Source organism: Trachemys scripta, chromosome 7 (genome assembly GCF_013100865.1).
Source record: "Trachemys scripta elegans isolate TJP31775 chromosome 7, CAS_Tse_1.0, whole genome shotgun sequence".
NCBI classification, from domain to species: Eukaryota; Metazoa; Chordata; order Testudines; family Emydidae; genus Trachemys; species Trachemys scripta.
This window is the reverse complement of record NC_048304.1, coordinates 29,738,196-29,752,323: the sequence shown is the minus strand read 5'-3', so window position 1 is coordinate 29,752,323 and position 14,128 is coordinate 29,738,196. Positions and strand designations below refer to the sequence as shown.

General features: G+C 59.9%; 2 protein-coding genes across 5 annotated transcripts; both read left to right on the top strand.

Annotated features, from left to right (window-relative positions):
• Positions 1 to 4,683: 4,683 nt before the first annotated feature.
• AP5B1 (adaptor related protein complex 5 subunit beta 1) lies at positions 4,684 to 9,050 on the top strand. Of its 2 annotated transcripts, XM_034777456.1 has the most exons (3): positions 4,684 to 4,803; positions 5,626 to 5,800; positions 6,205 to 9,050. In XM_034777456.1, the coding sequence occupies exons 2-3, from the start codon at positions 5,648 to 5,650 to the stop codon at positions 8,803 to 8,805; spliced, it is 2,754 nt and encodes a 917-aa protein (XP_034633347.1). In that variant the 5' UTR covers positions 4,684 to 4,803; positions 5,626 to 5,647; the 3' UTR covers positions 8,806 to 9,050. The 2 variants fall into 2 exon arrangements, with proteins under 2 accessions (XP_034633347.1, XP_034633348.1); XM_034777457.1 differs by lacking the exon at positions 4,684 to 4,803 and having other exon boundaries at positions 5,293 to 5,800.
• Positions 9,051 to 10,374: 1,324 nt separating this feature from the next.
• Positions 10,375 to 13,093, top strand: RNASEH2C (ribonuclease H2 subunit C). 3 transcript variants are annotated; one of them, XM_034776092.1, is made up of 5 exons: positions 10,375 to 10,622; positions 10,906 to 11,093; positions 11,365 to 11,477; positions 11,806 to 11,925; positions 12,934 to 13,093. In XM_034776092.1, exons 1-5 carry the CDS (start codon positions 10,390 to 10,392, stop codon positions 12,964 to 12,966), a joined length of 687 nt encoding a protein of 228 aa, XP_034631983.1. In that variant the 5' UTR covers positions 10,375 to 10,389; the 3' UTR covers positions 12,967 to 13,093. The 3 variants fall into 3 exon arrangements, with proteins under 3 accessions (XP_034631983.1, XP_034631982.1, XP_034631984.1); XM_034776091.1 differs by having other exon boundaries at positions 10,891 to 11,093; XM_034776093.1 differs by having other exon boundaries at positions 10,548 to 10,609.
• Positions 13,094 to 14,128: the final 1,035 nt, after the last annotated feature.

The following is a 14,128-nucleotide window of genomic DNA, read 5'->3' as shown; positions in this document are numbered from 1 at the left end:
ATGTTCAGAGTTCAGATCCCGCACTCGCACCCCCAGCAGTTCTCCCCCTCCTGCGTGGAAATAGAAGCACAGACCCCAGAAACAGGTGCAGCCCAGGTCTCCAAAGCACTGAGTTTGAATGTGTTGGAGGGGGGATTTTGAGGGAAGGGTGTGAGGGGAGGGGTGTTTTGCGGGGGAATATATGGGACTGGGGGATGAGATGCTCTGAGGTGAGTGGTTGTGGTGAGCAAGGGATTGTGGGGGAATTTGGGGTGGCATTTTGAGAGGCTTTGGGGGAGAGTTAGAACGGGGAAGGCTGGGAGCCAGGGCTCCTGGGCTCTATCCCTAGCTCTGGGAAGAGAGTGGGGCCCTGTGGTAGAACAGAGGGGGCTGAGGCTCAGGACTCCTGGGTTCTATTCCTTGCCCTAGGAGGGAGTGGGGTTAATTGGGCTAGAACAGGGAGGCTGGGAGCCAGTACCCCTGGGTTCTGATCCCAGCTCTGGGAGGAGAGTGGGAGAAGCAGGGGGTAGTGAGGAGGTTTAGCCATGACCCACCCATCACAGCACTTAATCCCATATAGGCCCTTCTAACCATGTGTCCCCTGCCTCCCCAAGCGGCTGCTTCGTGCAGCCCAGCAGATTCCCCAGCCTGGGAGGGGGAAGGAACTGTTTGTGATTCACCTGCTGCTCAGGAGAGCCGGAGCGTCGGGCGGATGCTGGAAGCCAACGCCTGGCGGGTGCGGGGGGAGCGGGGACGAGAGCCACGGGCCCCACTAGGCCCAGCTCCAAAGAACCTTAATTGCAGCCGGCTTGGCACCTGTCGGCCAAGATGCTCCTGTCCTGGCACACGCAGCACATTCCTGGGGCCAGGAGTCCCGCAAGCCAGGCCTTGACACACATAAACCTGGGAGCGGAACACAGGAACTTCTTCAAGGGCTGCTGGCTCAAATCCAGGTCCAGGATGTGGGGACTGGTTGGCTCAGAGGGGTGGGGGATGGGACACGGCCTCTCCCTTACCAACTTGGAGCTGGATGGGAACTGGTGCCCCCTAGAGGGGAAAGACCCCATTCTCTCCTCCTCCCAACCTGGATTGGAGCAACAGGCCCAGAATATGTGCCCCTTATCTGGGCGGGGAAGGTATGGACCCATTAATTATCTGTCCAGCCCTGCTCACGACTAGTACCAAGGAAAAGCTTGAGGCCTGAAACATATAATTATCCTGCCTATGTTTCCTCTAGTGGCCCTGTCCCATTACACGCCAGAGAGGGGCAGAGATCACCTCACCTACAGCTGCAATGCGGCCAGCCCTGGGGTGGAACGCACTGGAGTGGTGGAGTGTAACAGCACACAGCAACGCTACACGGCACTGGCAGCTGGGGGCAGGTCGGGGGAGAGAGGTGGTCCAGGTTCAGTCTGAAATTGGGGCACGGAGAGGCAGAACCAAGTCAACAGAGCAGGGGTTTGGCCAGGACACTGCAGTTCACACCCCAGCATGTAGGGAAAATGCCAGGAGTTGATAATTTAACAACCATAAATGGGGCAGGGTCATGGTTTTACATCTCACTCGAATCAGTGAATCACAGGAAAAGGGACAGCACCCCCCCCCCCCCCCCATGAAGTGGAGAGCACCCTCTCTACTGAGCTCGCCCCTGGTGCTGCACTGGGGCATTGGGGTCATCACTGGCTGTGAGAGGAGGGTACCCCTAATGAGCCCTCCACCACACTCCCTGCAGCACAGCGCCCCTTCGCACTGCAGTTGACCACTAGGGCCAGCGGTGACTGAGAAGGGAGAGCACCCGCTACCCACTCCCTGCAGCTCCTTAGTGGTCTCCCCTCCCTTCCCAACTGAAACCAGTCCTGCTTAGCCTGCCATCTCCAGGCATCCCAGCATAGGCAGGGCTCCCGCTGCCTCCTGAGCCCCAGCCCACAGGCAAAGCGGATGTCAGCATGTCTTGGATGTGGGAAACACCCAGGGCCAGGCAGGTGGTGCCAGCCCAACGGGTTCAACCAAATACCCGGGTGAATAACCTCAGGGAGGAGAAGATGACAAACAGGAATTCTGGGATGGCAGCGTATCTAGTGGTTACAGGGGGAGCGAGGCCTCCTGGGGTTTAGCCCTGCTCCTGGAGGGGAGTGAGGTCAGAACAAAGGGGGCGGGGTTGTGAGGCAGAACCCCTGAATTCCATGCCTTGGTTTCCCCTCACTCCATTGAGGGGATTCTCCTGGCTGGGCGGTTTCATTGGCAAATGTGGGCACCTAGCTGTGAGGCTGGTGATGATGAGCTGGGCTGGGCACTGCCCAGGCTCGTGGCACTGGCAGCCCGTGCACTGCAGCACATAGCCTGCGTCTATAACATGCCTTCAAAGAACTTGGCTAATTAATGCACAGGTGAAGCAGCGTCAAAACCACTCACACAGGGAAACTGAGGCACCACCACTTCCTCGGAGCCAGCACTCGGGATACAACCCAGTTCTCACTCCCAGCCCCCATAACCACTAGGCTCCCCTCCCCTCCCACAGCTGCAAATAAAAGAACCCAGGTGTCCTGGCTCCCAGACCACTAGACTTTACTCCCAGAACCAGGGATAGAACCCAGGTGTCCTGGCTCCCAGCCAGGCTCTCTGGGTTGGGGTGCTCCCAAAATCCCAGCTGGAGTTTCGACCTGGCTAGTTCCTGGTTTTGGGACGCGTCCCAGCCTCAGCCCCAGGGGGGAATGAGTCTCGTGGCAGGGATGGGGCAGACGCGGGGAAACCAGTCTGGATGTGGACGGGAGGGGTGCGGCCGGAGCCTGTGGGGGGGGGGGGGGGCTGTCCCTAGCTCTACCACTGACTCACTGGTGATTCTTCCCGCTCCTTGCCTCAATTTCCCCATCTCCTCCTGGGGATGGCGTCTCTGAGAGGCTACCCAGAGACACCGAATAGCACCATGTTTAATATATACCACTAGTGCTTTTCATCCCCTGCCCAGTGCTGAGATGCAGCCACCTCGGGGGTGGGGCACAGGGGCTGTTTAACAAGTCACAGTAACACCACATAACAGTTTTGGACAGGAAGTGAAAAATAATTTTGTATGCGATTGAAACTGCAGGGTTTATTGAGACAAGCTATAAACAGCAGAGGTGGAATTTGTCTGGGCACTGGAGTGAAGTACCCTGCGCTAGCCACTAGCCCCCCTTGCCTTCCCAGGGCCATAAAGAGAAACCAGGATTTTTGACTCTGGCCCCCTTAACCCCAGGCCTTGCTGCTCCTCCTGCCGCTGGGTTCCTCCCTTCTCGCCCCCGCGCCTGGCTAGGGGAGCAGGAAGCTCCCGGCTCCACGTGGGGGCCTCTCCCTGTGCCCCAGGCAGGCCCCGTTCCCGCTGCCATACAGTTAAGTTTCGCCGCCCGCCTACACTCCAACCTATCCCAGCCTTCCCGAGCAAGTAACTCCCTCTCCTCATCCCCAAATCCCAGTGCTGGGGGATCTGGACCTCCCAAGGCTCTGATTACTGGCAGTGCCTGAGCCCCAGGCCAAGAGGGTATCTCCAACCCAGCAGTGCCATGGCTGCTGGCTGAGGGGGGAGGCAGAGGGTAGGAGTTGTATCAGGGCAAGTGCGTGAAATAATGAGGGGGATGGAGGAGTGGGGAGAAGAACAGAAGATACGAGCTGCCCTGTGCCTCTTTGCCCCATCTGCCCAACCCATGTCATGCCCTAGGCTCAGTGGGGCACAATCTGCCTCCATGTGTGTCTTCTTTGGCCCCACAAATCTATGCATGGGGTCAAGGGGTCCCAGGGACAGTGGGGGGCTTCAGGCCAGGATTTTGGGGCCTTGGCAGAGCTGGGGGGGGGGGGAATCCAGAGCTGGGATAGCAAGAGGCTGTGGGTTGGGATTGAGTGGCATTAGCAGAGATTAGGGGGGCCAGGCTGTGATAGCAGGTTAGGGAGCACCACTCAGCCCCTAGTTACCTGCAACCCTGTTAGCTGAGGTCTCTGGTGTGGCTCAGGTGGGGGTGGTTTAATGAGACTGTTACTCAGAGGTTACACAACGAAACTGAAGCAAGTCAGCACCTGCTTCTGCCCCCTCATCCCAGACCTCCAGGGCAACAGAGCCAGGACTCAGCCATCGCCTCCTCCGTTAGATGCTCTGGAGACAGAGCCCTGCCACTCCTCCCTGCTCCATCCCATAGGCCAGCCCTGCCTGTCACCCTCAACCCCAACCTCCTGCTAACTCAGCCCTGGGCTCCCCAACAGCTCTGCCTGTGCCCCTCAATCCCTTGCTAATCCAATCCTGGGCTTCCCACCGACCAGCTCTGCCACTGCCAGTGCCCCCCAGCTTGGATTTGCAGCCCCCTGATATCCCTCCACCCAGTGCCCTGAAACTGACGAGGATCCTGAGCGGATGGGGTGATGTGGGGTGATAGTCCTTGAGGGTGAGAGGAATCCCTGGCTGGATGGGCCCATTGGTCGGGGAGGGGGGGCGGAGCAGGCAGCGACAGAGAGGAGAGGGGTTGCTCCGGCTGGGGGACGGCAATGTTGCGGGGCGAAGGGGTATACCCAGAGCAGCGAGGCAGGGGAAGGGGCCGGGCAGTGACTCGGGGGAGGAGGGGACGGTGACTCGGGGGAGGAGGATACGGGGGGTAGTGAGGCGGCGGGGCAGGAAGGCAGGGGGGGATACCCCGGGGGGAGGGGCCAGGCCGTGACGCGGGGAGGGGGATACCCGGGGGAGGGGCCGGGCAGTGACGAGAGGACATGCTGGGGACTACCGCCCAGCCGAGCGGTTCTGGCCCTATCTAGCGGCTGACGGGGAAGCAGGAAGGGCGGGGGCCGAGGCGGCTGCTGCGTCGGGCGGTGAGCGGGCCGGGCTGGGACTCAGGGGGATGCCCGGGGGTTCCCCCGTGGAGGGGGCCGAGTAGGGGGTGCGTCCCGTCCTTCCTTCGGGGCGGGGATTCCCTGGGCCCTCTTGGGGCCATCTCAGGCTGCCGCATTGAGGACCCCCCCGGCCCCACCATAGCCCGCTAGGAAGTCCCACCGCCCCCGTTACCCACAACCCCTCCACCCAGCTATTGCCCCAACACTTCCCACTTGTATCACCCACAATCCCGTGGGGCCCCGACCCAGCACCGCCATATTCTCTGTTACCCACACTGCCTTGCGTGGGGCCAACATGGACCCCTCCCCCATTGCCCACACTCCCCTGCGTGGGGCCATGGACCCCCCCCATTACCTACACTCCCGTGCGTGGGCCCGTTCCCCAGCCGTAGTCTGTTCTCCAGGACTCTGAATCTTCTGAACACGCTGCCCGCCCCCAGCCCCCGCTCGCTCTTACCGAAACCCCTCGTCCCTGGCCTCAATCGGTGTTCCACAGGGCCCCTCCAGCCCCTTTTCCTGGGATTGCTACTTGCCCCATTTTCTTGCTGCCTTAATTTCCCCAGGATTAAAACTGGGTTAGTAGCAGCCTGGCCCACAGAGATAGTCCTGATTCTCAGTTCAATAATCCCATTATTACAGGCACTGAGATGTCGCCACCACTGAGGTGGGGTGTGGGGGCTGCTTATACAAAGATCCCTGTCCAGTGTTGCCACCTCGGGGGCAGGGCTTGAGCGAGACTAGCAGCTTGTGGCTCTCGTGTGGGACACTCTTTTGCTCTAACAGCTTCTCTCTCCCACCCAGGCGGTCCCTCCCAGGGGTTGCCATGAGTGTGCGGAGTGGGGAGAGCTGGACCCAGCTTATAACAACCTTCCGAGCAGGCCCCACAGCCTTCCTTCTGGCCCGCGGGAGTGATGATACCTTCCTGGCTGAGTTGCTGCAGGACCTGAGTAGCGAGAGGATCAGTGAGCAAACCAAGGTACGTGGGGTTGGGCAGGACGCCTGGGTTCTATTCTTGGCTCGGGGAGAGGTGTAATGGGCTAAAGCAAATTTATACAGCAACTCCTGGGTTTTATCTTCAGCTTTGAAGGAGGAATGGAGTGGGGTTTAGTGGTTAAAGCTGTGGGGGACTCCTGGGTTGTCTCTTTGGCTTTGGGAGGTGAGTAGGGTCTAGTACTTAGAGCAGTGGGGCTGGGAGTCAGGACACCTAGCTTCTATCCCTGGCTCTGGCAAGGACTAGAGCAGGGGCATGAGAGTCAAGACTCCTGGGTTCTGTCAGTGGCTTTCCCGTTCTATCTCGTGGTGGTGCCGCCTCTGTGCATCGCAGCCCATAGTGGCAGCCCCCTGACTGCACTCCTCTCTCTTTCTCTCTCTCTGTTGCAGGTCTCCATGCTGACCCTTCTGCTGGAGTTCCCCACCCTGCTGTGCCCAGACCCCGAGGTGGGTGAGCAGGTGGCTGGCTCTCTCCTGGCTAACTTTGCCCAGCTGCCCCACTCACCCAAGCTGTCCTGGCTGCGGCGCCACTTGCTGGTGGTGGTGGGGACTGTGTTGATCTCCACTGAGGCCTTTGGGGAGGGCTCCCAGGCCTCCCGTGACTACCTCTCTCTGCTGCTGCACCTGGCCTCGGACCTCAACGACCAGCGGCAGGGGCCGGGTGACCGCGGGGTGCGGGCGGCCGCCTGCGAGAGTCTGAGGGAGCTGGAGTGCTGCTACCCCGGCCTGTTCTCCCGGCGGTTGGACTCGCTGCGCTCCATGCAGCAGCAGGAGCTCACGCCTGTCCACCAGGGCTATACGCTGCTATACAGCCTGGCCCTGCGCAATGCCGTGCTGCTGCTGGCCCGCCGGGGCGAGGGGACTCTCAGTGAATTGCTGGCTGGCAACGAGGGGCTGGCTTGGGAGGCGGTGGGGAATGCCGGGGCAGTGTCTCCAGCCTCCATTGACCGCCTGCTGCTGCTGCCCACCCCGGCCGAGACCAAGGAGCTGAAGTCGGTGCTGTCCCAGCTGCTGGATGACTCCTATCTGCTGACCCCACCTGCCCAGGGCCAGCTTCTGTGGCATCTGGCCCAGGTGTTGTGCGTGATCCGCACCCAGTCACCTGCCATCTTCAAGGCGCAGCTGGTGCGGTTGTTTGGCACAGCCCACGTGGCACTGCTGCACGCCAGCCTGCAGCTCAAAGGGCTTTTCACCGATAGCCTCTTCACAGCCGAGGACGAGGCCTTCCTCCTGCGCCGCCTGGTGGGCATGGCCCAGCATCCCTCACTGCCCTCGCCCCTCAAACTCTTCTACCTTGACTGCCTGCTGCACTTCCCCGAGAACCGCCCGCTGGGCTCGGGCTCTGAAGAGGGGCTGCCCGTCCTGCTCACACCCCGCCTGGCCTCCTGCCTCTTCCCCTCACTCTTCAACGACCCGGGCACCATGCTGGCACGCCTCAACCTGCTGAGTCTGGTGTGCCTGGAAAACCAGGGCCCCGAGGCTGAGCGGGGTGTTGGGTATATCTTTGAGCATGTCCTGGCACTGGCAGACACCGTGGCAGGCAAAGGTGGATGTGAAGCCACTGGGCTCTTCTTCCGAGCCGCCTACCTCTTTGCCCGCTACTTTGGCTCAAGGCCACAGCTTATGGCAGAGCTGACGGGCACCCTGGTGGGGCTGTATCGCCAGCGCTGCTCCCTGGCCCCCAACCTCATAAACCTGCTCAATGAGACCCAGGCAGTGCTGGATGACCCAGCCTGGCCCGCATCCTTGAGCAAGGCCCTGCAGGAGCTGACTGTGGGCATGCCGCTGCTGCCACCCTGGGAGCAGGAGCTGGGCTGGCACCTCAAGCTGTTGGCCCGGGTGGCAAAGGAGAGTGGGGTCCCGCAGGGCAGCACACTTGGGTTCCTGCAGCGCCTGGTGCGGCTGGCAGGTGCTGGACAGCTGGGAGATTGGCACATTGGCCAGGCTTTGCTGAGCGTCTGCCGCAACCTGCTGCAGCACCAGCCTCCACCTGCCATGGGGTGCCAGCTGGCTGAGCTGCTCCAAGACGTCTCACTGAGCTACCCAGATGTGGATGTGCAGGATCGGGCTCGCTTCTACTACACACTCCTGTCGTGCCTGTCCGGGGACAAGCTGGGGGCAGTGCTGGCACCTGGGGGGCGCCTCAAAGCCCGGACTCTCTCCTCCTCCATCATGGCAGATAGCGAGAACTTCGCTGCCGCGCTAACCGTGCACCCAGCTCCGCAACCCCTGCTTCAGCTGCAGCGCGAGGCCCCAGCCAAGCCCACCCTGGTACCAGTGCCAGCCTTCCAGCCGTGCCCTGCTGATGCTCAGGAGGTGAAGGACTGCTGCCGACAGCTCCTGGAGCTGCATTCTCCAGCCCGGCTCAGCCTGACATACCGGCTGCTCCACACAGGGTCCTCACCTGAGCGACTCTTCTGCCTCCTGCTGCGCTTCGAGCGCTCTGACAACTTCTATGAGCCAGTGCCTGACGTGTGCGTGCCCTGCCTCTCTACCACCCGCCCATCACCCGTCCTCACACTTCACCTGCAGCCCCGCTGCCCCTACCCCACCGAGCTGGCAGTGAGCGCCTTGTACACCACGCAAACCGGCCTCACCTATTGCAGCCAGCTAGAACCACTGCAGGTGGCCTTTCCGGACATCTTCCTGCCTCTGGCACTGCCTGTGAATTGGGACTGTGAGAGCCGGCGCCACCTCTTTGACACCCTCTGGTCCTCCCTGTGCCCAGATGGGTCAGGTGACTGCGCTGAGAGCCTCTTTTGCTGGCCCACCACCCAACAGCCCCTGGGTGTCCTGGTGCAGGCTCACTTTGCCAGCTACGTAGTGGCAGAGGAGCCGGGCACCTACAAGATTGCCATTGCCCTGCCACCCCACTACCATGTGCTGCTGCAGGCACAGGGGATCCAGGGGGCAGCACGTGTCACCATTCGCACTGACAACTGGAAGGTGCTCCCCCACCTGAGTGCCTATCTGCGGAAGGTTGTGGAGTGACAAAGCCTCAAATAGGGATTGAGAGGTATCTGTGAGTTGGGCACCCCCCAGGAAGGGGGATCTGTGAGTGGGAGTAAAGGGGACATGTCTCCAGCCACCTGGGGGGGGATTTGAGAGTGCACATAGCGGGACACATCTCCAGTCTCCTGTGGGGCCAATCTCTGAGTGGGGCTGGGAGCCCAAAATGTAAATTTCTGAAGCTCTGTACAAATGCCTTTTGCAAGTAAAATTTGCAGTGAAATGAACAAATTAGTGCATGTGGGGAGGAGTGCATTGGGGTGGGGATTGGGTTGGTGCATTGGGAGCTGTGAGGAAAGATGCAATGGGGTGGAGCTGAAGGAGTGTGGAGGTGGTGCTATGCATTTGTGGGGAGTGCAATGAGGTGGTGCTATGTGCCTGAGCTCCTGTACTGCTCCCAGGTAATGGGGAGGCTCCAGCACTGGTGTTGCTTGGAGCAGCTGAGCTGTAGTGCTGAAAGGACAGTTGGGATGCATTCTCCCCTCACAAGCTGGAGGACTCCATGCCTGCCCTGTGGGGCCAATGCTGAAAGGAGGGTTTGGTTTCTGAGGCCTATTCAGTCCCTCGCTACTCTGCTGGTACAGGGGTTGGTGAGCAAGGGCTGGCCCTAGGTGTTTTGTCACCAAGGTTGGAAAAGGTTTTTGGTGCCCCATGCCAGGGCTCTGGTGCCCCCAAATGAGGGAAGTTGGTGTCCCTGAATGTTGGGTCTGAGGCTGGCCCCCCTGCTCTCTGGCCCCCCGAAGCCTGGCTCTGCTGGGTCGTGCCTGTGGGGGATGTGCAGGGAGGGGGACCCTGCTTTATTGGGAACACAGCTCGCAATGCAATCAACCGTCTCCATGGCAACTGCTGAGCAGGGTCTGAATTAGGGTTTTCATAGATTCTAGGACTGGAAGGGACCTCGAGAGGTCATCGAGTCCAGTCCCCTGCCCGCATGGCAGGACCAAATACTGTCTAGACCATCCTTGATAGACATTTCTCTAACCTACTCTTAAATATCTCCGGAGATGGAGATTCCACAACCTCCCTAGGCAATTTATTCCAGTGTTTAACCACCCTGACAGTTAGGAACTTTTTCCTAATGTCCAACCTAGACCTCCCTTGCTGCAGTTTAAACCCATTGCTTCTGGTTCTATCCTTAGAGGCTAAGGTGAATAAGTTTTCTCTGTCCTCCTTATGACACCCTTTTAGATACCTGAAAACTGCTATCATGTCCCCTTCTCAGTCTTCTCTTTTCCAAACTAAACAAACCCAAATCTTTCAGCCTTCCTTCATCGGTCATGTTCTCAAGACCTTTAATCATTCTTGTTGCTCTTCTCTGGACCCTTTCCAATTTCTCCATATCTTTCTTGAAATGCGGTGCCCAGGTTGTTCCCTCTGGTACAAAAACACAGGCCAGCCGGCAGCTCTCCCTGCACGGCTCTCTCCAGCGGGCAACCCCGCTCTGAATGCAACCCAGTGTCCTATCCCTGCCCCGAGCCAGCCAGCCGGCCAGGCCCTGCTCTCGCATGTGGGTCAGCGCGGGGAAGGGAGGCGCTCGCTCCAGAGACTGCTTCTCCATCTTCCCGCATGATCGGAGGGAGGGGTTTCACTCAGGGTGAAAACTACTGCGCCCATCATGCATCGGGGCGGGATTACCACTCCCATCATGCATCGGGGGCGAGGTTTGCCTCCTGTGGCATGCACTGGCCTCAGGACTACACCCCCCAGCATGCACTGGGAGAGGTGTGCGGCGCGAAGGGATTCCCGTCGGTGTCTTCCCGTTCCCCTGCTGTGTGCGGGACTCTCGGTGAGGGCAGCAGGTGAGCGGGGCTCCAGGCTGGGAGAGCCGGCGGAAGTGGACGCGCCCAGCACGAACCGGACCCGGAGACCCCCCCACCCCTTACTACTGCCCCATCCCGGGCAGGGTCCTGCCCACGTGGGAATGCGGATTCCTGACAAGGCTCCTCCGCTGGCGCCCCAGAAATCCCCCCTCCCGTAAGGGATGAGGATCGCTGGTCATGAACTGCCCCCCCGCAAGGGATGAGGCGCCCTGGTCAGGAACTGCCCCCACAACCCTCCCCCTCTCACTGTCTCTCTCGCCAGGCCCCAGCTGAGCAGTGCCTGCCTCTGGAGCAAGATGTCTGAGAGCAGCAGCCCCATTCGGCTGGACCTGAGCTCCCTGCGGGAGGCGCCCCAAGATGTCTTACACCTGCTGCCCTGCGAGGTGGAGCACAACGGCAGCGCCCCTGTGGCCAGATACTTCACCCCGGCCATCCGCCAAGGCTCGCAGGGTTGGTGACTCCCTCCATACTTGCCAGGGGATGATGTGCTGCAGGGAGCAGGCTGGGGGCTCCCACCCCTTAGGCAGTGCTGACCTTAGGAGGCGCTGTGCTGCTGCAGGGATGGGATGGGGCCACCGTAAGGGGTGCTCTCCCCTCAGTCAGCATAGACCCCAGTACCCCTGCATGGAACTTGGGTTGCTGTGCCCATTTCTCAGTCGAGTGCATCCCCTGGCCAGGTTCCTCTGTCTCCCCAGCTCAGTGTCGGTCTCTCTCCCCACAGAGAAATCTGTATCCTTCCGTGGCAGGAGCCTCAAGGGGCAGGAGGTGATAGTGCCCCAAGGTTATGTGGGGCTGGTTCTGAAGGAGGATCAAAGGCCCTGCACAGAGGAGGAGGTGAGCCCTGTGGCGGTGGGGTGGATAGGGGAGAAGCAGCCCTGTGATGCTAGCACCTGCCTGGGGGAAGGCTGTGGGGCTGGCCCCATGGTCTTGCCTTGGGTTGGGATCCAGCAGGAGGGGGCACTGGTAGCTTCCGGGGATACATGCCCTCTTTGGGGCTGGGTGGGAGGGGTGGTGTTACCCCTTTGGGGACAAGGCCATCAGAGCTGGGAACAGCGTAGTGTTAACCCTCACGCTAAAGGGAGGTGTGCCTTGGAGCTGGCTGGGGGCCCCCTCAGTCCCACTGCCTGTCCCCATCCCTGACGCCCAGCCTCCCGTGCTGCAGGAGCGGACCGTGCGGCTGAAATCAACCTTTAGGACGCTGACAGTTTGGAACCTGGAGCGGGCTCCAAGTGCGGATGATGGGCTGCTCCTGGCTCTGAGCTGGCCAGAGATCGCCGAGGCCGTAAGTACTGGTGTGCTGCTCTCCTCTCCGTTACCCCCACCCCAGAACGGTGAGGGGGGCTGGTGGTGCGTGTTAGGGCCTGGTCTTGCTGCCACAGCAACTTCAAAGGGATGGGGGGCAAGATCCCCCCCCATTCCACAAAGACTCTTACACTAGCTCTGTGTTTGGTCCATTATAGCAATGAACAGCTATGTTCTCAGCCCTGCCCCATCCAATTATCAGGCTGCTTCTGTGGTTCGCCCAGTATCCCTTGAGTTGCTAGTGGTGAGGCAATCATTACATGCTACAATCCCCCTGCATTCACCTACATACTCTGTTAGTGAAGGGGGGCTGGCTGTGTGGATGGGGCCTGGTAAATGCCATAATGATTGGTCCCCTCAGAGTGAGTCAAATACTCTGGGATGAAATAACTATAGCCCATAATATATACCCTCCGTGGACACCCAGCCATGCCCCTGCCCCTGCCCCATAATATATCCCTGGTACCTCAGCAGCTGTGAATAGGGGGAATGCCTCCAGGCCTGGCAGAGTGCTGAGGCTGTCTTGGCCTGCAAGGGGTGGCTGTGTTTTCGTGGGCCTTGACGTGGGCAAATGGAAAATGCTGTCCAAAACATTTTGCCCAGCCTGGCGGGCACTACCCCGTTGTGGGGAAAGTGGAAAAGGCAAAGTAATTGCCATGCAGGACTGGGGCTCAGAACTCCTGCCCTTGGCCCCATCTGTGCCTCAGTTTCCCCTCCATTCTGTTGATTATGACAGAGCTTCATAAAGCAATGAGTCTCATGGGGTATTTGTGCAATGCTTGGCCCAACAGGAGCCCCAGTCTCAGTGGGGGGGAGCAGTGTAGTGCCTGGTACAATGGCAGACCTCCCCACTTTGTCAGGGCCTCTAGGCCGTACTGTGCTACACCTAACCGCAGCAGCTGTTCCTGCACTGCCATCCCTTCAGGGCTGGAATCCTATGGGTGCAGGGGGGCAGGTGACTTTTGACAGGTCACCTCTCTCATTGCAGATCCATGCACCAGTGTCGAGGAAGGAACAGTGAGTCCATGGTGGAGGCAGTGGTCCCAGGACTGCTAGCCACTGGCTGCCTCTCGGGTCTGCGCTGGGGGTTTTGGCCCCACCACCCTGCGTGGTAGCTCCATGCTGAGAATACATGGATCTCACAGAGATGCCTGCTTGGTCTGAGTCCTGATTCCAGAGTTCACTGAGCCAGCACCTGGAAACAGGTGGGACAGCATCTCCCCTGGTCCACGGTTGGCTGGCTGCCCTCTGCTTTGGAGATCGGGGATGGGAAGGCTGAGGGCTATGGACCTTATGCTGCAAACACTGATCCCTCAGGTCCCTGGGCCAGGCAGCTTCAACATCCGGCACAGGGCAAAACTGAGGCTTGTTGAAGTCTGGCCTAAGTCCCAGCAGCTGAGTGGGATAGAACCCAGGTGTCTTGACTCCAACCACTCTTCAAACTACTTGGCCATGATTCTCCCTAGATGTCTCATGCTACCCAGGAAGGACTCTAATGCAGGAGCCAGGGCTCCTGGGTTCTTTTCCCCCTCCTCCCTGCTGTGCCTCCATTTCCTCCTCTGAATAAGGCAGGGAAAAGTGCTAGCACCTTCAAGAGACCCTAACAGGACTGACCACCTAGAGGCAGGACAGGGCAGCAGGGTTGTGCTTGCAGCTTCTTCTCTCTTCCCCTCTCTCCAGGCTGCCACAAGCTTTGGCATGATGCGGGTCCCTGCCCAGAACCATTCTTGCCAAGGGAATATTCAGTATTGTTACTTTGGGGGGGGGGAGCACCCTGTTAGCAGGGCCTAACTCCGCTGTGTAGCTGCTGTTTGCAGGTGGGCCTGTGGCCAGACCTGGAGGGGAGTGGAGGGCAGGGCTAGTCAGGCCCAGAGGCTTGGCCGAAGTAGCGGGACAGGGATCAGCACCATGAGTCTGCCAGAGAAGTGTTGGTAGTGCTTAGCCCTAAGTGTCTTGGCCCAATGGCAATCAGCCCATCACCTGTCCATTGCTCAGTGCTGCCCCGGGCAGTGGGGGACATCTGGTTCCAGATCCTGCTGGAACTGCTGCTCCCAGGGAGAGAGAAATGTGCTACCGGGGCAGGGGGAGCATAGCAGCTTTGAGGTCCTAAACTTGTGTTTGGCCACAGCTTCAGGCAGCCTGCACCCTTCCAGGGTTCGAGTGTGTTCATTGCACAGGGAGTG

Bases quoted from the DNA above. Each gene is read 5' to 3' on its own strand.
- AP5B1 (XM_034777456.1), top strand. From the start codon at position 5,648: ATGAGTGTGCGGAGTGGGGAGAGCTGGACCCAGCTTATAACAACCTTC. The intron at 5,801-6,204 runs GTACGTGGGGTT...TCTCTGTTGCAG, and splicing joins GGATCAGTGAGCAAACCAAG to GTCTCCATGCTGACCCTTCT.
- RNASEH2C (XM_034776091.1), top strand. From the start codon at position 10,390: ATGATCGGAGGGAGGGGTTTCACTCAGGGTGAAAACTACTGCGCCCAT. The intron at 10,623-10,890 runs GTGAGCGGGGCT...TCCCCCTCTCAC, and splicing joins ACTCTCGGTGAGGGCAGCAG to TGTCTCTCTCGCCAGGCCCC. The intron at 11,094-11,364 runs GTTGGTGACTCC...CTCTCCCCACAG, and splicing joins CATCCGCCAAGGCTCGCAGG to AGAAATCTGTATCCTTCCGT.